This window comes from Myotis daubentonii, chromosome 17 (assembly GCF_963259705.1).
Source record: "Myotis daubentonii chromosome 17, mMyoDau2.1, whole genome shotgun sequence".
NCBI lineage: Eukaryota > Metazoa > Chordata > Mammalia > Chiroptera > Vespertilionidae > Myotis > Myotis daubentonii.
This window is the reverse complement of record NC_081856.1, coordinates 17,938,579-17,963,367: the sequence shown is the minus strand read 5'-3', so window position 1 is coordinate 17,963,367 and position 24,789 is coordinate 17,938,579. Positions and strand designations below refer to the sequence as shown.

The 24,789-nt window shown below is 36.6% G+C and overlaps 1 protein-coding gene across 1 annotated transcript in view; it reads left to right on the top strand.

Moving 5' to 3' along the window:
- C17H8orf34 (chromosome 17 C8orf34 homolog) overlaps nt 1-24,789 on the top strand; it is a 250,888-nt gene that overhangs the window by 183,081 nt on the left and 43,018 nt on the right. The window contains 1 exon segment of the mRNA XM_059673058.1: nt 802-878. Within this exon segment, the coding sequence (XP_059529041.1) occupies nt 802-878 (77 nt within the window).

Below are 24,789 nucleotides of genomic sequence, written 5' to 3'. Positions count from 1 at the left end.
CATATGACTCTCAAATATTAATAATTATAAGAAATCAATTTTAGAAGTCTCCAATCATTTAAAGTGTCTTCCTCTTTACTGATTTTTTTTATTTGAATAGAAGGTATTAAAGTACAGACTATTTCTAGATTCTCTATATATCTGTCCTTATTGCAGAATTTTTTATAACCCGTATAAATCCTTGTCATCATAATTAATTTAACTCAGCAGACATATGGGAAGGGTTGCCATAATTTTATTCACATATTTGAAAGTCACTACTCATTCACTCCTCAATCTATTGAAGATAAGAAATCACAACTTCTTGCTTAATACATTAAAATGGAAAACTTTCCATCATTTAATAATATGCACTCTTCTCCAAACTTTTCAGAATTTCCTATCCCATTTAAGAGAAAGAACACAAAATGGTAATTACATTGTGTGGCCAGTAAAGAAAAAAAGAAGACAGTTGATAGGTAAAACAAATAAATATAAAATTGCAAACCAGAAAAAGAACATTAAAGTCCCAACAATTAGCTGAATGAAATGCTAAAAGAAAGTTTGCCCTATCCAAGATAACAGCAGCTCTTGCACATTCCATTTCTAACTTCATTGTGTCCTTCTACATTCAAAATTCATAACATTTTCCATAGGTTGTCTTCAAGCTGAATAAATATTTTACACTCTACTTTAACTCACAAACACTGTAATTTTTTCAGCAACCAGTTCAGTCACTTTAATATCCTTCCTGTAATAGGCTTGTATATCAAATTTAAGCAATATGTGACTGTAACTTATTTGTTCTTTTGGTAAAAATAGATTCTTTACCTGGGACTGAAGAAGCACTAATGGAGGAGGGTGGAGAATTTGAAATAGCATCTAAATTAACAGGACCTGTAAGTATGTTCACTTATTGTTTTAATCTCTAAAACTAATTTATCTCATTAATAGGAAAATCTAATAGAAGTGGAAAGGAATAGGAAACAATAACTTTAAAGAATATTTCAAGTGTACACCCACTGTGTCCTGCATAGATATGCAGAGTGCTCATATCAGTAGGGGGCCAGCTTGATTACAAGTATACAGCAAGGCTGCGATTAAGGAAGAAGATTCAAATGAGGTGGGAGAAAATAAATTCTGGTATTAATACCTTTTTGTGCACATGAGTATTCTTTAAGATATGAGTTGCCATCTTAAACTTCAATAAGTTTATACCTATCTTAATAGAAAAATAAATGTTTTGCATATCTTGAAAGTTCACATATAAGCATGCTTTTATTGGTTATGAAGTCCTTGTGATATTTTTGTTAAACTATCTCTTTTCAATAGAGTATATTGGGAGGAAACCAATAGGTTTAAGATTTTCAATGCAATATAATGTTGAGAGAATAAATACAGGAAAACTGAAATCTACATGTAAATTCTAAACGTAAAGTTTATAAAAGATTCTGAGTTATTTTCAAAATGACTATGCAGTCTTGTGCTATCCTAAACTTAATATTTAGACTGGGTTTACATGCTACAGTATTCTCTGTATTTGTTTGCTGGGGCTTCCATAAGAAAGCACCACAGACTGGGTGGCTTAAATAGCAGAATTTTATTGTCTCACAATTCTGAAGGCAGATAGATCTGAGTGCTAGCAGATTTGGTTTCTCCTGAGGCCTCTCGGCTTGCAGATGGTCATCTTCTCCCTGTATCTTCACATCGTCATCCCTCTGTCCTTGTCTATGTCCTGATCTCCTCTTCTTTTAATAACACTAGTCATATTGGATTAAGACCTATCCCAATGATCTCAATTAACTTAATTACCTCTTTAAAACCTTATCTCCAACTACAGTCAGATTCTGAAGAACTGGAGGTTAGGATGTCAGCATATAAATTTGAGGGGACATAATTTAGACCATAACACTCTCTGATGAGGTTACAGTATTTGAAACATTACTTGGATCACAAGATTTGATTGAGGGCACCACATTTTCCAATGGATTTCATAATAAAAATAGTTTTTTAATTACTGATGAAATTAATATATCTTTGAAGTTCCCCAGAATCCTATTTAAAACTTCAAATTTGTTTCTTTGTTATTCTATATAGTAGTTGTCATCTTCTAATATACTATGTATTATATTTGTTTTGCTTATGGTTCATCTTCTTCACAAAATATAAGGTCTATGTGGGCAAAAATTATTTTGCATTTTTTTCACTTTTGTATCCCTAGCAAAGTGCCTACACATAGTAGATACACAATACCTATATATTGAATAAATGAAATTTTTACCAATAATTTCTCATCATGAGATGAACAATATATGTAGAGCCTTAGAAATTGAAAGAACCATGGCAGCCATCTGGTTCAGCCTTTCCTCTCCCTTATCTCAGTATTCTTACTTTCATGGAAGGTAAGGATATCCATTTTATATAAAAGGAAACAAAGTCAGAGAAGCTTAGTAACAGGACTAAGCTCCCAAAGCTAAAAGAGTGAAAAGGTCAGGAGTTGAGCGCTAGTCAATTTCCCTTCTACTGCATATCCCTGGTATTCAGGTGCTTTCCTGTTTCTTTCAGGAGTTTATTCCTGTTTGTTAGACATTTTCATATATTCCTCACAACCACTTGTAACCACTGGTTTCAGTTCTATTCCGTGGACAATAGCCTGAGTCCAATCCTTCCTTTTAACTAGTCTCCACTTATTGGAGACAGTTAGGATGTCCTATTTGAGACTTTTTCAGCCAAAACACAATCTGTTCCTTCAACCAGTTCTTATATTGTGTAGTTTTCAAAGATTTCAGCACTTTTGATTCTTTCCCTGGACATACTCTTGTTTGCCAAATCCCTTGTAATGTGGGGGTTATGCCACAACCAAACCCAGGGTTCCAGTAATGTTCCCACATCAGAGAGTATAATGGGATACATACTTGATGCAAATATTATCTTTGGAGTATGACCTGGGATTGTAATAACATTTTTTAAAGGAACTTTCTGACATTTATAAACTTCAGTATGTCTCCATAATCTCATGATGATAATAATGAATAATCTGTCATTCATCACTTTTGGCAAAGATTTGTTTTATCATCTGTGAATTCTACCAAAACCCATATACCTATCTCCCACATATCTAAAAGGATACAGTTAGATTCTCTTTCGAATCACTTTCTAAAATTCAGGTATATCTGTTAATAGTATTTGACTTACTTAATAATACCTAACAATCCAAAAGGGGGTTAAAGAAAAGTTAGCTTTTTTTTGGTCAAAATTCTCTTGAGTTATTAAAAACTGGCTCTTAAAAGATTTTCTGCTTTCTTTTTATAGTGTTCACACAGTGCTCTCCTATGCAGACATTTGTTCTAAGTCAGTGTTACTTGTTTTCATTTATCAATGATTAGACTTTGAATTCTTGAAAATTTCTATAATTCTATTTAGTCAAATTAACACTAATTCTTTTTGGAAATATGTGGAATATATACAGTACCTGTATAAATTAATATCAGGATCCTGAACATAATTTTTAGGTGGTAGCTGCTTTTATTGTAAAGAAAACATGGATTTTTAAAAATTTATGTCAGATTGATGATATTTCAGATGCAAATTCCCCAAAACATACTTCTATAATATTCCTGAGGACTGTATTTTTGGTAAATCAAGAAGAAAATTGTGGCTTTGTGTAGATATGAATGGAGAATTGAAACAAAACAGAACTTTTTTTCTTTATTATCGTAAGAAATGCGATATATTGCCCTGACCGGTTTGGCTCAGTGGAATAGAGCGTCGGCCTACGGACTGAAGGGTCCCAGGTTCGATTCTGGTCAAGGACATGTACCTTGACTGCGGGCACATTCCCGGTAGGGCGTGTGCAGGAGGCAGCTGATTGATGTTTCTCTCTCATCGATGTTTCTATCTATCCCTTCTCCCTTCCTCTCTGTAAAAAGTAAATAAAATATAATTTTAAAAAAGGAATGCGATATATTTTATAGCAATTTTTGAGTCATAAACTGCAAAATGTAAAAATGCCACAAATGTTAAAAACCATTTAGAGTAATTTCAACACGTGCTGTCTCTATTTGCTAACTTTCCATGTTGGGTATTGGATATTAATAAGTGGGTAGCAGGATTTTGGAAACTTTTCCCCAGTGGCTTCACCTGTGTTTAAAATACTTCATGAATATTTTGTGAATATTTGAGTGAAGTAAAGGCAACATTTAGTTTAGATTTTTATCATCTCCCTAGTAAGCAAGTCATCCTTTTGGAATTTCCCTCTTCCCTTCCTCCTCCTGTGTTCTGGAATGCCTCTTAACATATTCACAGCTGTGACGATTAAAGCTGAATTTGCTAGCTAAATCTACTTGTTAAAAATGAACCAACAAAAGGAAAACCTTAGGAAGAAAATACCAAGCAGCAGATATTGATTATAACCTTTTAATTCATAAATGTACATATTTTTCTGGATCAGTGAGCCAAAAAGACTTACAGCAATGATATTTTAATTTCATAGTTCTTATGGCATTCTTAAAAATTCTATATTGTTTTTTGTTAAACAAGCATATGAGCATAATGAGAAAATAAAAAGATAACTAAGAAAGATATTTGACATTAAATATCTTACTGACTTTTTTCTTTGTAAATCTGCTAGTTGTTTTACTTATTCACCAGCACTGACCAGACTGTCATAAGCTGACTCTCTTTTTTAAAATTTTTTATTGAACTAATTGGGATGACATTGGTTAATAAAATTACATACAATTCTATAATACACCAGCTGTATATTGTATTGTGTGTTCACTACCCCAAATCAACTCTCCTTTCATCACCACTTATCCCTCCTTTACCCTCTTGTTTCTTCCCCTACACCCGTTTCCCTCTGCTAATCACCCTACTGTTGTCTGTGCTTATGAGTTTTTTTGGTTTTTTTTGCTTAATCCCTTCACCCTTTTCAACCCACCCCCCCCAATGGCCCTTCCTCTGACAGCTGTCCGTCTGTTCTCTATCTGTGAGTTTACTTCTATTTTGTTTGTTAGTTTATTTTGTTCATTAGATTTCAACTATGAGTGAAATCATATGGTACTTGTCTTTCTCTGACTGGCTTATTTCAGTTAGCATTATGGCTGCATAGTACTCCATTGTGTAAATGTGCCACAGCTTTTGTGTGCACTCATCTACTGATGGGTGCTTGGGCTGATGAGCTGACTCCCTTAAGACTTTATGTCACTGGTCATCAGTTAAAGTAGAAGAAAAATTAAAAGGACTCCTATAAGGAAAGGTTTTATAAAAATCCTGGAGTTTTTAAGAGTTTTATTTTCAGGTCATTTTTCTTCTGAAGAGCTTTATATATTTGAGGAGGTATATACAACTAACTAGAATGAAAATAGTAATAATGAAAATGATAGCACATCTTTGTATGGCACTTTTTAATTGCTAAGCATTTTTACAGACTTAATATCAATCATCTCTGAATTTTGCAGTTCCTATGATTTATCTCTTAGGCTTGACAACCTTTCTGTGAAGTAAATAGTACTCTAAGTTTGCGGTGAGCATATTGAGCTGCCAGATGATCTGGTAACGTCCCAGGTCACATAAATGGGGAAAAACCAAAGCTCATATTTCTCAGTGCCCCAGCCCTCTTTAATAGAACTCGTCAGGGTCCATACAATTATTAAGGCAATGAGGCCACTGATAGATTGGACATATAATATAGAAAGGATTAAAGGGAGGACATTATCAGTAGCCTATATCAAAGATAGAATTATGAGATAGTAAAAAAAGTAGACATTTGAGGGACTGGATCAAAAGACAGGTATATTTTTATGAAAGGAAGGTATCAGTAAGTTTGGTGCAAGAAAGACTAGTCTTGCTTGGGTCTTTCACAATTAGAGGAATCCGAGAAACCAGGCTGGCATGACAAGGAGGGGCTCTTAAAATTGAGAGGGTACTCAGAAGGAAAGTGAAAAAGGAAATAATACATGTCTTGGAAAAATTGCCTGTGGCAAACGCAGATGTTAGACATAGGTGATTCCAGCAGCATCATTTAATAAGGTGTCTACTTAGCTGGATTAGAGGTCAACTTCAGTTACTTGTAAGATTGATTAATATGTGCTTATGCCAGTCAATGAAGGAAAAATGCCACATGATCTCACTCATTCATGGATAATAGAGACCATTATAAACTTTTGAACAATAATAGATACAGAGGCAGAGCTGCCTCAAACTGATTGTCAAACTGCAGCAGGAAGGCCCGGAAGGGTTGGGGGGCAGGAGGGAGAGGGGTAAGAGATCAACTGAAGGACTTGTATGCATACATATAAGCATAACCAATGGACATAAGACACTGGGGGTTAGGGGAGGCCAGGGGATTGTCAAGGGCGGGGGAAAAAAAAGGACACATGTGTAATACCCTTTGTAATACTTTAAGCAATAATAAAAAAAAATCCTCACCTGAAAAAATAAAGAAATACATTTATATATATATTTTAAAAATGTGCTTATGAATTACTACATAAACAAAACATTTTGTTTGTTCATGTTCTAGGAACAAGTGGATGGCTTTCTGTTTTGCCTTCACTTTTTGCTAATTCTTTCTACTTCCACTCAAAGTAGTAAGGAATTCAGACCTAGTTGTCTAAAGTTGGAATTTCCCACACATACCACCTTTTCCTCATAGCCCATACATATGAACTTTAAAAAGTACAAATTTGGGTTATAATACTCCTTGGATAACAACTATAATTGGAAGCCATGAAGATAAAGAAACATTGATGTGCTTATTTCCACATACAGCTAGCACACAAATTCAGAAAAGAGTTTTGACAGGAAGGATATTGTTCCTAAATGAATTTCTTGTGACTGGAAAGAATTAGGTGGATTGATTTTTGTTGATTTTTTAAAATTTTTATCCAATGAAGTGCATAGACCAGCAAAGTTTTACCTGTATTTCTTTTCCCTTTTACATTGCTGGTTTACAGTACAGTGAAATCCTTGTGAAAAAAATCTTGGAAACATTAATGATTTGCCCGGCTGATTGTGCTCGGCTGGTTGCACCTCATCCCATGCACCAAGAGGTCGCTGGTTAGATTCCTGGTCAGGGCACATCACAGGGTTGTTGGCTGAATCCCTGGTGGGGGTGTGTAAGAGGCAGCTATTTCTCATTGATGTTTCTCTCCCTCTCCCTTCCTCTCTTTAAAAAAATCAATAAAAACATACACAAAAAACACACATCATTAAAAAAAATAATCCCTGATGCTCTTGGGATTTATATTAAAAGATAAATTGCTGGGACTTAATGAAAATGTCACAATCTGCTGAAATCATATTGACTGTTTATAATATGCAGGTTGCACAGTGCCTTTTACTTCTCTATCCTAGAAATCTGTATACTAATTTCAAGCCAAATTTATTCCTTTTATTCCACTTTTTCTTTCCCAGATCTTTACCTCTTCTAAGTCATACTGAAAAAGACCCATACATTTAAAAGACATAAAATAGAAAATTATCACTTAGATTTGACAAAAAGTATAGAAAGAATTGTACCCATAGGTTTCCCATGTAAAACTGGGTATGAACTTTAGGGGACCTTTAGACTATTTCTTTAACTATGACTTTTGATAACCCTACTTTCTACTTTCTACTTTGTTTCTTAGTAATATTGTTTTTCCCTACACATAACCCTCCCCTTATGAAAACTTTGACTATTTCATCATCCTTACTTTTTAAATGTTTCCAATAAAACATCTTTGATATTTTTCATACCCACATGTAATTTTATGGTAAGTAAATTGTTGCACATATTTTAGAGTATTTATAATTCTTTGTAAATTGACTTAAATAGCTGGTAAATGGAAGCAATGTTGAATGAATAGGTTAATGAACAGCTGCAATTTTCTTGTATTATATATCTAGTGTGGAAAACTAGACACACAGGTAGCATTTATGGAATTAAGATAGAACGTTTTAATTAGCACTCTTGCAAAGTGAAAAAGAAACTAAGTTAATGTTCATTATCATCTCATCAAATACAAGTCATAAATTATGGTGAATTTTGTCTTTCAAAAGATAGTGTTGACAAATTTTGGCAGCTAATTGTAGCAATGAATTTTCTTCTAGAAAACAGAAATTAATATACATTTTGCTCAACCCTAAAGAATTTTACTATTTCTTTTTCCTTCTAGTATGTGGAATTTTGCTAGGTTTTTATGATTCAGATTTCAGATGCCAATAAAACTGCTTAAAATCAAATGTTATAGTAGGCAAATTATGTAACCAAATTTTGGGATCTAGTCGGATTTTTCCTTTTGACATTTTTGGTCTGTTGATTTCCAACACATTGATAATGGAAATATTTGCCCAAACTGGTATAAATATTTAAAAAAAAATTCTGTGAATTTTTAAAATGTAACTTCTAAATGTAACATTTACATAGAAAAAGTTACTTGAGATTATTAAGTATGATATAAATGGTAGATCATTGATTGTAGTTGTTCTAATTAATCATCTCTTTACATAATTTCACTGCTTCTCCATTGCTAAAATGATGGCACTATTTCTTGGGATCAGTTAAATTCTGCATTGTATTTTTAAGACAATTGGAAGAAAAATATGCATTGATATAGAACAAGGGACAGTGAGTTTCTAAGCAAATAATACCCAGGAAGATGGGGGATAGTACACTATTAGTGTCTTGAACTCATTATGGAAAACAGTATGAAGTTTCCTTGAAAAATTAAATATGGAACTGACATTAAACCCAGTGTTCTCACTTCTAGGAATATATCCTAAGAGACCCAAAACACCAATCAGAAGGAATGTATGCACACCTATGTTCATAATAGCACAATTTATAATAGCTAAGATCTGGAAACAGCCCAAGTGCCCATCAGTAAATGAGTGGATTAAAAAGCTGTGGTATATTTGCACCATGGAATACTATGCAGTTGTGAAAAAGAAGGATCCCTTACCCTTTGAAACAGTATGGAGGAACCTGGAGAGTATTATGCTAAGTGAAATAAGCCAGTAAGAGAAAGACAAGTATCACATGATCTAAATCATATGTGAAATCTAATGAACAAAATAAACATATGAAAAAATAGATTCAGAGACGTAGAAGCATGGAACAGACTGCTGAATCGCAGAGGGAAGGCGGAAGTGGGTGAGTGGGTGGGAAGTGATCAACCAAAGACCTTCTTTGCATATATGCATAACCCATGGACACAGACAATAGGATTATGAGGGCCTGGGGTGGGGGGCAGGTGAGGGCTAGAAGGGGCCAATGGAGGAAAAGGGAACATATGTAATACTTTCAACAATAAAGATTTTTAAAAAAAATCACTTTTAATTGTATTAAGCAAAAGAATATGAAACATTTTCAAGATTGATAAGATTGATGTAGGAAGTCATAGCTATAATTTCTTATTCATTAAATTAACTGTAAATATGTCTGAAAAATTCAGTCCTTATAGATTTAAATAAATATTTGACTGCATATTTAAATTTCTCCTCCACTTGAAAGAGGGAAAATAAATAAAAGTGCATAAATGCAATGTCATGAATAAATGAAAATTGTCAGAAAATCATGAGGAAATGTCTTATACTCAGAGACTGGTCCTAGCCAATCTTACCACTTTCGATCTTAATGGGTGTTACATTTCCACTATAATACTTCTAATCCAACTATGTAACACACCAAATTTTTGCCTCTTTTTTAAGAGTGTGTCCTGGGAGGCAAATTCTACAGGGTAAAGTTAGTTCATAACCTTCAGTTCAACAACACTCCATAACATTTAGAAAAACCTCCTTATTCCCTGTTGATTTGTGTCCTGCTAGAAATGTTTTCTATTTCTGAGACTTGTGACTTTTTCATTCAGCTGTTGACATAAAAGGAAAGCATAGAAACTTAGTGAGTCATCTTTTGTACATTGGAAATTCAAGTGTAACATATTCATTTTATCTGTGGTTTTTCAGTCTTTGCTCAGCCATGATGTGCAAATGTCAAATAAATAGTTGACTTTTGATGTGTTTTCACACAGTCAGTAAAAGAGACTAACAAGGCAAACTTGGTCTTTGCACATCTCTGTGGCTGGGTTTCAAAATCAATACTAACTTTTATGTGTGCATTTCAGTTTATAAAATGCTTTTCTATTATTCCAACAATCCTGTAAGTATTGTTGTTATTCTCATTTTAAAGATGTGAAAAGAAGCTCAGAGAAAATAAGTTGCCCCAAATTACACAGAACTGGGACTTAATTTGGTTCATTCTGAATGTCCTTTAAACTTTTAGCAAATACATGGCAGTGTAGCTGGCAAAATCATCAACCCAATTATTGTACTCATGTTGGATGTGAGTCCACAGACTTCCATGGTATGGATTCTGTGATTATCTACAGAAGGATATTGTACCAATAATATAATAAAGTATAAAATAGAATTACTATCATGAGTCATAGTCATCTCAAGATATGTAGCACCTAGCTCAGTGCCAAGAGGAAGAGGTGCTCAATTAATGCTCGTTGGATTGAACTGAAGGAGGAAAAATCACTCCAAATATTTTTTTTTTCATTCATTAGCCACATTTTCCAAAGGGCTGTTGTTCTAACTAGAATATAATGGCTGTTGTCCTAAACATAACATTACAAAGCTTTTAACTGTACTTAACGCTGCAGTTTGTCTGTCTTGGGTACCTCCCAGTTCTCTGGAGCCTCTGGCTTAGGCTGAGGGTTATAGGATGACGTGGGTCTGAATGATTTTCATTTTGTGACCTATAATCTCTTCAAAAATTTCTCCTTTCATCTAATTAAATAACAGGATGATCTTTGTGGCTATTATGGCAGTATAGTATAAGTATGGAATTGTGCTCAGGCTGAGCTTGGAAATCAGCAGGTCCCAGTACCTCTAAACAGTGGTTCTCAACCTTCCTAATGCCGCGACCCTTTAATACAGTTCCTCATGTTGTGGTGACCCCCAATTTCATTGTTACAAATTGAACATAATTAAAGCATAGTGATTAATCACAAAAACAATATGTAATTATATATGTGTTTTCTGATGGTCTTAGGCAACCCCTGTGAAAGGGGCGTTCGACCCCCAAAGGGGTCGCGACCCACAGGTTGAGAACCGCTTCTCTATGACCTTTCCTTTTAAAATGGGCTCAGAAAACATTCCCTCACAATTACCTTATTTTGAAATCTTATAGAAAATAATATGCTTCATATCTTCAATCTCTTATTTATTGCTGTCTTCTTTTTCTGTCCTCTGTGGAAACCTAATACATCCCCAGACATTGTTTATCACTTGTGCCTTTATGCAAATACTGATTATTTTCTCAGACCAGTTCTAAGAGGCAATATTGTGTTTATCTTGGTTTTCCTCTGCAACTTTCTGACAATTCATTTTCAAATCTGAATAAAAATTCCTCTTCTTCTTAGGTTCAGATGATCTCATACAATGTCAATTTCTTGATCACACTCCTCAGTCGTTGAGGACTTCGACATTTGGTACATGCTATCTTCAGCATGTCTTATTCTATTCTTCAAACTTTCTGCCCAATATCTGCCACCTATGGACACATCTTGAACCTTACCAGAATGAGTTCTGTTTATCTCTAGACTCAAACTCCAGTGTATCAGTCTCTACTGATAATACCCTCCTTTTAGTTTTCTCACTTCCTTGGTTCCACCACTTCCCACCTTTAACTTCCTAAAAGAGCTCCAGGCCTAGCATTGCCTCTTACTGGCTGCCCTATCTAGCTAAGATCTCAATGTTGGACCACATCAATGCCTTGCCCATTTAGCCTTCTACTGCTGCTGATTTCCAGCCTGGAGTCCATCCAACCTATTCACACTCCATATTTCAACACATAGGCAGACAAAAAAACCACAGAATTATGGAGATTGTTGCAATGCAATAGTAATGCCCTCTAATTTTATTTCTCCATGCACCTCACCAGTCCTTTCACCTGCTCTACATCAGCTTCTAATCTCATTTTTTCTATCAGCTATCCCAAAACTATTTCTGGCTCTCTACTTCTCAAAAAAAACACACAAAATCAACACAAACAAAACCAAGCCAACAAAGAAAACTTGGGCCCTCAAGTGTGAAGCCTCTTAATATCCTATAAGACTATTTTAAAGATGCTATACCCATGTGTATCAGCATCCCCGCTCCTTTATTTTTCATCCAGTCTCAGAGGAAAAGGTTTGAATTGTATTGTTTCAAGATTGCTCGTGAGAAAATATTTTTATTTCTCTCTTTAACATCTCTTTTTTTCTGCTGTATGTTCAGCCCATCCTTTTTGAAATTTCCTATAAGCCGTGAGCTTTCTCAAACATCTCCCAGTAGCAAACAAATACATGAATCATTTCATATTTCACCATTAGTGAGACAGGCCTCTGTCTCTCTCATATCCTTTCCATCAAAATCCTGGAGTAATCCATCTTTCTTCCTCTCATCAATTCTTTAATCCACTTTAAAAGTGAATATTAATTTCTTATATCCAAATCCAACAAACTACTGCTAGCCTTCAATTTCTTTACTCTTTTGGTGAAAATTGGTTCCAACAAGGAGGCTGTTCTGAATAGCTTAAGTAAGGAGCCAAACGTTATGGAGCTATTTCCTCTCAACACCATTCAAAGGAACTGAGACTATGTTACATACAACTCTGTAATTCAGAAGGCTGGTGGGATTAAATATTCCGACTAGACTATGGGAACATACATCCAGAACAGCAGGGACATGACTGTAAATTAACAGTACTGACTTGCTGATCAGTCTGTTTCTTCATCACCACCACACAACTCTCACCAAGCTCCTCTCTGTGAGCTTGCTGGAAAGAAGGGATGTGCGTGCCTGCATCCTTTAAATGGAAAGGATTTGTTCCATGATAGGGCACATGTGAAATTTCTATGTTTAGCTTTAGCAAGTTTACTTAGCATGGATTTCTGTGTAATTTTTCTCCTTCCTCTCCCTTCAACATTTATTACACTGCTCTTATTCTGGAAGCTCATGCTTCTTTGCTTCTTTTCTTTCCTGAGACACAATTCTCTACTGATTATCTAGCTCTTATGTGTCCTCTTTGCTAGCTCTACCCCTTTGTCTGCCTCTAAAATGTTGGTGTTTCTCAATAGTACTTCTTGTCTCTCTCCTCTCCTCGCAAACAAATTCTCTCTCAGTAATGTCATTCACACCCATTACTTCTTCTGACTTTAAGTCCAGTTCTTTCTTCTGGAACTCTCCCTGAGGATCAGAATTATACACACCAAACCAAACCAAACCAAACCAAACCAAACCAAACCAAACCAAACCAAACCACCATCCCTACCGCAAAGAGGAAAGCAACATAGAACCTATTCACTGGATGTCCTATTGGCATTTTAGTCTTAAAATATCAAAGCTGACAATCTTAAACTTACCTTGTTTTTTCCTTAATTCAAAACCCTAACCATCACTCACTCAAGCTATTTTAAAAATTATCTTTATGCCTTTAGACTTATACTCCATAAATCCATGTATTCGAAACTAAGAAGATTTTTCAAAAATAAAAATCTGATCATGTTTTTGTTTCTGGTAGTATAACATTCAAATTAGTTGCTGGTTTGACAAACATAATTCTCAATTATCTAGCCCATTTATCTCTCTACCTTCTATCTTGCCCTTCCAGTCATTGTAAATTACTTGCCATCTTTGGAATCGCAGATGTTAGTTTCAAGATTTTATACTTATATATTCTATATTCCTGCCTAATAGAAAACTTTCTTAGCCTCTTTTTCACTTCTTGAATCACTAGAAAACCCCTATATATTAGTGTTAAGCCTTCCAGATCTTTTCCTGACACCCTTGGAAGTTTTCTTTGGGTCCCAATTGCTGCTACATTCTGTGCCCATCTCAATCTGGTGTTCAATTCTTTAAGGAATTTTGTTATTAATCCATCTATCTCAGTCTATTAGATTCTAACCTCCTGAGATTAGAAACTGGTTTTATTTATTTTTACCCCAGGGCATAATTATGCAGACAGAGGAACGAGTGAATGAATAAATAATGTAACTGTGGGTCTCTGAAAATAAAAATTTGTTATTTTTCTGTTTGCTGCTGCTCTAACACATTGTGATATTTCATGTTGAAGTTGCACTCTGACTATTGTGTCCAAGTACAGATAAGTTCAATAGGATAGACTTTTAGGCAGAACTGGAAAGAAACCAATAATTCCATAGTACCAGCATAGATGCAGAAACTGTCTTTCAGGTTTTTATTTTCATTGATTGATCAATCAATCAAGAATTCAATCAATAGTTGTCTAATCATTTTGCCTAAAGCTATAGGGAATACAAAGACATATTGGATATAATTTCCTTCTCTTTTTTAATCCTCACCTGATGATATGTTTTCATTGATTTTGAAGAGAGAGGAAGAGAAAGAGAGAGAGAGAGAAACATTAATTGGCTGTGTGCCTCTTGTACACGCACTGACCAGTAATGGAACCCACAACCCTTTTGGTTAAGGGACAGTGCCTCAACCAACGGAGCCACTAGGACAGGGCAACATTGGGATTTAATTTCTATTCTCAAAATGTATTATCTAATCATATGAATTAAGAAATTCACTAGAAATCAGTTGGCTTCAAATTCAGTATAAAACAATATAAGTTGTAATAAGAACTATGTTTACTGATTTCTTTCAATGTGTCTATTTACTTTGCTAAGTGTTCTCATATGTGATATATAAATTTAGCAACAAATCAAGAACAAATTATCTATTTTGTTAATGAGTAAATTAATTAAAGGTTAATTATATTTGCTCAAGGCAAAAACTTATATAAATAGTCCAGTGATAATTCAAACCTGGGCATCTAGTTCTCAAGTTCTCTATAACCCAATCCCATCTATGTCTAAAGGTAAAAATGAAGTATTAAGACAAATATTACCACCAAACACTTAAAGTAGGCTTAAGAGCATAACAACAAACTCTTGAAGGAAGTGAAACTTGAGGGAAATCTTAAATGTTGGGAAGGTTTTCTGTGTACTATGAGAGGGGTAGAACACACTAGGTGAGAAAGAGACATGAGGAAGTTTTGAAGTTGAGAATAGCTGGTTTTATTGCAAGGGCCATAGAAACCCCTAGGGTCATAGTAGATGATTTGTTATGAGTTGTAGAAATATGATAGATTGTGGGTCCTGAACACTGGGTTGAGGGCACTAGATATTGCTTGACACCTCTGAATTTGTGCTATTAATTTTGGAATGTTTCAAGGAATAACCTTGTGGCTACTTCATGTAGTTAAAACTGAATGGAGAACAATTATAGAGATGACAAGGACACCAGTCAGGAGTTTTTACAATCCTTAAGTATAATGATGAATTTCTGAACTCAGACCAGCAATGGATAACAGGGAGGAACAGCATGGCTTTTTATGTAACATTTTCCCTTGTGTGACTATTTTCACTTGCCTGAGGAATAATTTATGTATCATAAAATTCACCCATTTCAAGTATATAATTTAATGACTTTTTGTAAATATCATGATTGTTCAACCATCATCATAATCCAGTTTTAGGACATTGTCATCGCCCCAATAAGATTCCTCATGCCCCATTTACAGTTAATCTCCATTTCCACTCCCTGTCCTAGGCAACCACTATTTTACTTTCTGTCTCTCTAGATTTGCCTGTTCTGGACATTTCATATAAATGGAATCATACAGCATGTGGTCTTTTGTGTCTGGCCTCTTTCACTTAACATGATGTTTTTGAGGTTCATCCATGTTGTAATATGATTACTAGCTCATTCTCTTTTATTGATGAATTGTAATATTCTGGTGCTGGATACACCACATTTTGTTTAATAGTTCATGGGTTGATGGATATTTGGGTTGTTTCCAACATTGGACTGTTATGAACAATGCTGCTATGAAGATTCACATTCAAATCTTTCTGTAGATATATGTTTTCATTTCTTGTGGGACATTCCCAGTAGTAAAATTGTTGGGTTTTATGGTAAGTTTATATTTATCTTTTAAAATTTCTCCTTTGCAATTTTAAGGGCACAAAATTAAAGATGTGAAACAGAGAATTACCATATGGCCCAGCAATTCACTCATAGGTATATAACCAAAATAATTGAAAACAGGTGCTAAGGGAATAGCCAAAATGTGGAACCAACCCAATGTCCATCAACTAATGAATGGAAAAACAAAATATTCTGCATCTATACAATGGAATATTGTTAAGCTATTTAAAAAGTGAGGTTCTGATGCATGCTACAATATGGAAGAACATTGAAAATATTATGCTAAGTGAAAGAAGCCAGACGCAAAAAGTCACAAATTATATGATTCCATTTATATTAAATTTCTAGAACAAGTACATTCATAAAGACGGAAAGCAGATTAGGGATTGCCAGGGGCTGAGAGAGGGGAATATGGGGAGTCATTGCTTAATGGGTTTGGGGTTTTCTTTTAGGAATATGAAAATTTTCTGTAATGACATAGTGAGGATGGTTGTACAACATTGTGGAAGTACTTAATGTCACTGACTTGTATACTTCAAAATGTTTAAAATAGTAAACATTATATGTATTTTATCACAATAAAAAATTAAAGCTCTGATGGCCCAAACTGAAAATTCTAAAATCCACAAGAATAGAGCAGATGGATTTGCTCTGGGAGATTCAGAATGGTTAGGGGAATGATCTCTTCATAGAGTCAATTAACCATCCTTATTACCATCATAGCTCACTAATTCAGTGTCTACTTTGTTCATACATTGGCCTAAGGGCATTGTAGACACTATCTCTAATTTGCATTGTAGTCCAGCTTAGTAGGTATTATCTCTAATTTTCAAGATTAGGAAATAGAAGTTCTAAGAAGTTAATATGTCCATAGTCAAATAATTAGTAAGTGCTGGAACTGGGAGTCAAGAGACATTCTCTTTTACTCTAGGCCTATGGATTTTATACTATATTTTGTTCCTCCAAAATTGTTTGTGCATGTACTAGATAGAAGGCACCACACACAAAAGAATAGTAAAACAAAGCATTATTATTGGAGAAGGCAGACGAACCTGGAAACAGACTCTAAGATTGCAAACCTCAGCGTTTTTAGGAAATTCACATTGTAGTTCATGCTAGTGGGTCCCTGGGTAAACTGGAACAATGAGCATAATTTATCCCATATTGTAAAATGACAGTTCTGAGTTCAGTATTTGCTTATTATAAGCTGATTCCAAATATTCTGGCTCGCTTCCAGGAAGAACACAGGGCTTGTAATTTCAATTACATGGCATTTCAAGTAGAACCAGGTCCTAATAGTAGATGGAGGGATTAGAGTTGACTGCCAGGACAGCGACAAGGTTCAGAAAAGGATTATTATTTTTAGATCACTTTATGCACCAAGTGGACCAGCTTACCCCCATGCTTGAAAATATTGCAAAGCATAAATGACTTAATTCTTGCTTGCTAAGCCTAAATAGAAAAATGTAGGTTATGTGAAGTGGTTGTAGTCAGGGTTTCAATAAGAAGTTAAGATGCTGGTGCTCCACATTGTATTGAGTGCTTGGGGGCTTGAATTACAATCAGCCTCCTAAACTGTGGGTTAGGATTCATTTGACATAAAGACTTACTAAGAGTTGTTAGGAAGATATGCCATTACTTTGAAAAATACTTTACTACCTAGAAGAAACAAGCAAAAAACATTTCCAAGCTTGAATAGATGGAATCTATGGGTTAGAAAGGAAACATGAATTATTTTATTATGAAACTAGAGGCCCGGTGCATGGAATTCATGCACTCGGGGGGTGGGGAGGGAGTCCCTCAGCCCAGCCTGTGCCCTCTTGCAGTCTGGGAGCCCACAGGGGATATCCGACTGATAGAAGCCGGAAGTTGGGCATTCTGAGTGCTATTGCGGAGGCGGGAGAGGCTCCCGCCACTGCTGTTTCGCTTGCCAGCCATGAGCCCAGTATCTGGCTGAGTGGTGCTCCCTTTGTGGGAGCACACTGATCACCAGGGAGCAGCTCCAGCATTAAGCATCTGTTCCCTGGTGGTCCGTGTGCATCACAGGGACCGGTTGTTCCACTGTTTGGTCGATTTGTGTATTAGCCTTTTATTATATAGAATTGCTTCCTGAAATTATTAGTAAAACTTCTGTTGGATTGAAATTTTAAAAGCATAAATGTTTCATATCAGTGATTTCTTAAAAAATTAATTATATTACAAAATATTTCTCAAAATCTCTTGTATAAATTCAGATGTATCCACAATGTCATGAACTTCCTTCAGATTACAAAATGAAAAGATTATGGTTCTTCCTGTTTCTCTTTAATTGCAGTCCCAACTTCATAGCCTCAAGGGATATGGAGAAGCCTAGCAGCAGCTCCATTCTCACACATTTAGGTTTTGGTCTTTTACTAGTAATCGTTCCTCAACTTCTCCAGGTGAAAGGAAACTAAGGCCTCAGGATAAAGCACATATCTCTGGTGAACTTATAAGAGAGTTCTTCCTTACTTTTTATTTTTATTTTTAGATTTTTAAAATTGATTTTTATAGAGAGCGGAAGAAGGAGAGAGAGAGAGACACACACACACAGAGAGAGAGAGAGAGAGAGCAACATTAGAGGGAAACATCAATTGGCTGCTTCCTGCATCTCCCCTACGAGGGTCGAGCCCTCAACCCAGGCATATTCCCTAACCAGGAATATAGAACTGACAACCTTTTGGTGTTCCACCAATTGAGCCACACTAGCCAGCATGAACTCTTCCTTATTTTTTAAAAAATATATTTTACTAGAGGCCCAGTGCACAAAAATTTGTGCATTCGGGGGGGGGGGGTACTCAGCCCGGCCTGTGCCCTCTCGCAGTCTGGAACCCCTCATGGGATGACCACCTGCTGGCTTAGGCCTGCTCCCCGGGGGATTGGGCCTAAGATGGCAATCAGACATACCTCTGGCAGCTCGGCAGCTCTCAGGGGATGTCCACTTGCCAGCGGGGAGCAGGCCTAAACTGCAGTTGGACATCCTTAGCGCTGCTGAGGAGGCAGGAGAGGCTCCCACTACCACTGCTGTATTGGCAGCCATCAGCCTGGCTTGTGGCTGAGCAGAGCTCCTCCCATGTGAGAGCAACCTGACCACCAGAGGGCAGCTCCTGCATTGAGGGTCTGCCCACTGGTGGTCAGTGTGTGTCATAGTGACCAGTCATTCCCAGTCTTTCTGATGTTAGGGTCAGTTTTCATATTACCCTTTTACTATATAGGATAGAGGCCTGGTGCATGAGTGGGGGCCAGCTGGTTTGCTCTGAAGGGTGCCCCGGATCAGGGTGGGGGTCCCGCTGGGGTGCCTGGCCAGCCTGGATGAGGGGATGATGGCTGTTTGCAGCTGGTCACACCCCCTTCAGGGTGGGGGTCCCACTTGGGTGCCTGGCGAGCCTGGATGAGGGGATGATGGCTGTTTGCAGCTGGTCACACCCCCTTCAGGGTGGGGGTCCCCACTGGGGTGCCTGGCCATTCTTGGTGAGGGGCTGAGGGCCGTTTTTAGGCTGGCAGGTGATTGAAGCTCCCAACCTCTCCTTTTTTTCTTTTTCTTTTTCTTTTTTTTTTAATTCTGGGATTTATTTACCTTCTATGGCTGTCACTGGAGCTGAGAGCCGGCTTTAGCTCTGAGGCTCGGCTCCAGCTCTAGGACCTTGGCTGCTGAAAGCAGGGATCTGGGTTTTTTTGGGTTCTATAATTGTAACACTGTTGCGGTCCTGCTGGCTCCAGCTCTGATGGCTGAAAGCAGGTTTCTGGAGCTTGTTTACCTTCTATAATTGCAACATAGTTGCTTAGAGTGCAAGCTCAGAGGCCGGCAGCAGCAGGTGGGAACCTTGGCTTCCTCTATCACTGGAGCAAGCAAGCCTCCTGTTCGCTTCAGCTGCCTGGCTGCTGGCTGCCATCTTGATTGGCAGTTAATTTGCATATCTTGCTGATTAGCCAATGGGAAGGGTAGCAAAGTTATGGTTAATTACCATGTTTCTCTATTATTAGATAGGATTGATTTTTTACAGAGAAGAAGGGAGAGGGATAGAGAGTTAGAAACATCTATGAGAGAGAAACATCGATCAGCTGCCTCCTGCACGCCCCCCCAGTGGGGATGTGCCCTCAACCAAGGTACATGCCCTTGACCAGAATTGAACCTGGGACCCTTGAGTCTGCAGGCCGACGCTCTATCCACTGAGCCAAACTGGTTCGGCTAGCTCTTCCTTATTTAAAGTGATCAGAATTTGGCCCTTTTAACTTCCACAGATTGTTTGTGTTGAAGTTTCATGAAATTCAATTTCCCTTCCTTTGAATTCTATGAATGAACAGCTCCTTGAAACCTTTATAACTATTTCTCTGAGAATTACAGCTGTAAGTTTATTCCTTATCACTAGGACATTCTCTTCTTTGGACCAGATTGTTAGAAGTATCATTTTGGGTGGTGTGCTGGAGCTGACTCACAGTAGCTCCCTGGGGCTGGAAGTGCCATCTTTCCCCAACTCTGTGTTCAGTGACATCACATTGGCACCCTGAGATCAGCTCTGTGAAAATATTTACACTGCAGAAATCAGAAAATGCTGTCTAATCAGAGACTTAACTTTTCCCTTTAGAGGGCTGATTGTTAAACTTTTACCAGCACATCACTGATATCCAGGTGAGAAATATAGAGAAAAATGCTGTAAAAACAGACAGGTCACTTTTGGGGGGTATCATGAGCCAAGCTTATTTTGAATACACAACTGGAATTCCAGAGCCTACCTCCTAGGAACTTGTGTCCTCATAGAGACTTGCACAGAGTTGTGTATATAATGTGTGATTGGGATTTTTGCAATTAAGGTGGGAAATTTTTCTTCCATTCTTACATAAACCATCAGTGAGATGCCATACTCCATGGATCAGAGACACACTGGTTAGGTTGGACAACATTTCCTAATTTTAACATATGGGGCATGTTTAGACCAGCATTTCTCGTTAGGTAGCTCTTAAGTGTAGTTTGTTTGGTTTTTTTTTTTTTTTTTTTGAATATCAGGAAACTCCCCATAAATTTGTAGGTAGTTCTTTTTGAGAATAGTATGAATCCAATTTCCTACCAATGCACTAGTGACTGTTGAGTTTTTTAAATGATAGGCAGTGCCCGGTTAGTGTTGCTCAGTGGTTGAGCATCGGCCTATGAACCAGGAAGTCATGGTTCCATTCCCAGTCAGGGCACATGCCCTGGTTGTGGGCTCGATTCCCAGTGTGGGGAGTGCAGAAGGCAGCCAATCAATGATTCTCTCTCATCATTGATGTTTCTATCTCTCTCTCCCTCTCCTTTCCTCTCTGAAATCAATATAATGAATAAAAATATATTTAAAAAGAAATAAAATGATAGGCAGTAGCTTGTGAAGCTCTGTAATGCTGCACATTATTTTGTTCTTGAAGGAATGCTTAAAAGAAAATGACAAATAATATATTTTATGGTCATAACCCTAGAATATTGAAAACACGTACTCTTAGAGCAAATGATCACTGTTTTGTAAAAATTGAGCACCCTTGGATCATGTAGACGTGCTTGTGAGCACTGAATATGAAATATAATACAGTATTATATTTATTATATGTATACTGCTTTTTTAATCAACTGAGATTTACTTATTAAGTTATTGATGTGGCCCTTTCCCGCCACCCTCATTGCATAAAACCTCATAGAATAAAATTGGAAAGTGAAATCGTTTTAGCTCTAAAGACATTCTGGTTGTCTTAAGAAGATTATTCAAATGCACCAGGATAAAAACCATTAAGTAAACTGTATGATAACATGTATACATAATGTCACTTAGAGTTAGGAAAGCTTTCCATAGGTTGGATGAGTTAGATAAGATTGCAAGGGGAAATTGAACTTGACCTTTATGCCAAATAAGTCATTTTTGATCCTTTGCTTTACAACTTGACATAGTATAGCTTTCTATCTCTGCAAAGTAAACATAAAGAGGGTAGAAAACTAAGAGTCTTGGGTACATTTTAGATGACCCTCTTTAGAATTTTGAGGATGTATTTTACATAGGATTCAATAGGCCCTACAAATTATAACTTCAAAAAACTTTATTTGTAGGAATGTGCTTTTTCACATATAAAGAGGAATCGGATGTGTGAATAACATGCTCCACATCGTGGAAATTGCCTGGTCACTTTGATCTGTCATGCATGGCCCCTGTGTGACATTTCTTGGTGTGTGTTCTGTTCCTGGCAAGAAACAGTCACTGCCAGTGGTGCCAAGCCCTTTCTGTGGCTGCTGGAGAGCAAGCCATGCTCAAGTTAGGAGCAGGAAGCTCTGAGAATGAGCCTCCACATTCTGTGCAGGTTCCCGTTTCTGTGGTTGATGGCTTGCACTTGGTTACCATGTTCTTTCAAGCAATTCCGTGTATTAACTTTTAAAAAACCACTTTTTAAAAAAATGCCAGGAGTAATTTGGTTAAACAAAATGATATGAAAATATACAGCTACATGGATCATACTATGCTATGGGGAAAAAACAAACTCATAATTCATACTGTAAACTAATAACACATACTGTTGACCTCAGAGACGGGAAAGCATACCCTGAAAGTGTTACTTTGACATGTTTTTCTAGAATGATTTTAAATTGTCCTCAGTTCAAAGTGGGTAAAAGAAGCCAAAACCTGCCACCAGGAGGAAAGTTGGCAAGTATGTCCTTTCATGATTATTTTGTATTAAGGCGTAAAATTTCTTTTCTGTGTAAACAGGGCTTTTAAGAATCTGAAAAGGAATGTTAAACAACAGGTGAAGGTTGAAACTTTGAGGCCAAAGAAGACATTAAGTAAACTTAACCCACCCAAATTACCCTGGGGTTTGAATAAATCTAGTCTGGAAAAGAATACCTAAGGCTCTCCTGGTCACAGTGAATTAGTGTCTGAGTTAACTGAAGCTGTGCTATTTGCATGGAGAACTTTTGAGATTTTTAAGAAGGCTGAAAGGCAAAGACAACTCTAACAGGCTCTACCTACGCTAATAGGCTACCTTTGAAACTTTTAAGGTGATATGAATGTCATAGGCTATCGATCATGGAAAAAGTACACTTAGAAACGTTTACATAAAATGTGTACTGTTACATGAAAGCAGAGGTAGACCAGATTTCTCAGGACAGCTATCCCCAGTGTGGACAGAAGTGTATGTGAGAGCTGCCAGCAGGCCTGCATTTCCCGTTAGAACCTTGGTGTTCCTGCATCAAGTATAAGTGCCCTGACACAGTGTGGGTGCTTGATTGAAGAAACGAGGCATGTTGGGGACTCTATGCACTCTACGTCTGTGGCCTGAAAAACATATAAATACTTCAACGATATAGTTAATTATAGAGAATTAATTCAGTTAAGAACTAATTTTTCTATTTTGAAAAGCATAATTCTACTAAATTTCTTGCTTACTATTCACGATAAATGTAGAAAATGTGCTGTTAGTTTTCTTCTTAAAATTATAATTGACATTAACTCATTTATTATTTATACGCATTCATGTCAACATCCCCAAATATTGCTAAGCACCTATGCTGGGTGATCTGCCAAATGTAGGGTGCAGTGCTGAGGTGGGGGAAGCAGGGTGCCAGGGGGACAATTTTGATTTTAAATTGCATCTTTAAGGATGAAGAGATGTTATCTAAAAAATTTTATGAAGTAATAACATTTAAATAACATCTCTGTTAAGTACTCTACTTTTTTTAGTTTTTGTTTGTCTTGTACATTTATCAATATGTTCATTGGAAGGTTATTACAGAAGGTTAATCTAAACAGGACTAATATGGGAGTGAATCTGCACACCACAACATTCCAGAAAATCTATCCATAAATAAATATTCTGTTCCAAATCTTGAATAACTTAAATGGTGTTGATGGATATGATTTTAAACAGGACTAGCTTGTGTCTCTGAAAATCTGGAGTCTTCACATATGGGTATTTATTCCTATAGATGAAAGAGAAGCCTCATTTAGTTAAATACAGCTGACAGCAGGCTTCATAGATGATTTACACATAGGGTGATCAGATGCGTACCAAGAACACTATTCATGAACTGAAACAATTCCTCCTCCATAACATTAAAAAAAAGGGGCATCTTAGCAGTGCATTTGCATTTCATAGTCAAAATGATTGTTAGAGTGGAAATAATCTTGATTTCATTTCAAAGTCTTGCTGTGCAACTGATAAAAGACAAAACATTTTCCTTATTGATTTATGATTTATTTTTGCATTTTTCTTGTAATCAAGACCCTTCAAGCCAACTTTTATAATAAAGATTAAACCCTGCACTGTCAATAGGGAAGTTCTGTAACTTCTGAGTCCTGCACATTACCTACCATTAGGCTACGTAGGTAGTGGGCAGAGATATTTGTTAACCAACTCACTGTGACAAGTTTGCAAAGTCAAAAATAAAAATGTTGCCTGCACTGAATATTATATTGAGTCTGTATGGAGTTTTTTCCCAAAATTTTAAATTTATGCCAAGCCAAATCTTACATCTGTTCTGAGAAGTAAAGGCAATGTACAATGGATAGAACGTGGACACTGGAGTTCTACAGCCAAGGTCAAATCTGGCTTTAGTGGTTTTTAGCTCTAAGATACTAATATGGCCTCACTGAACTCAGCATTTATATTCATGAGACCAGTGTTTACTGTTGCAGGAAAAATGACATGAAATCATGTAATGTTAAGTGCTAAAAATGGTAGCTAGCGAGCTTGTTCACAGTTGCTGCAGGTTGTCCTGGGTTCCTGGATGGATTGAGATAGTCCAAGAGAGTTCCATTCGATCCGTCAGCAAATATTTGCAGCAGGTCTGTTGGGTGCCGA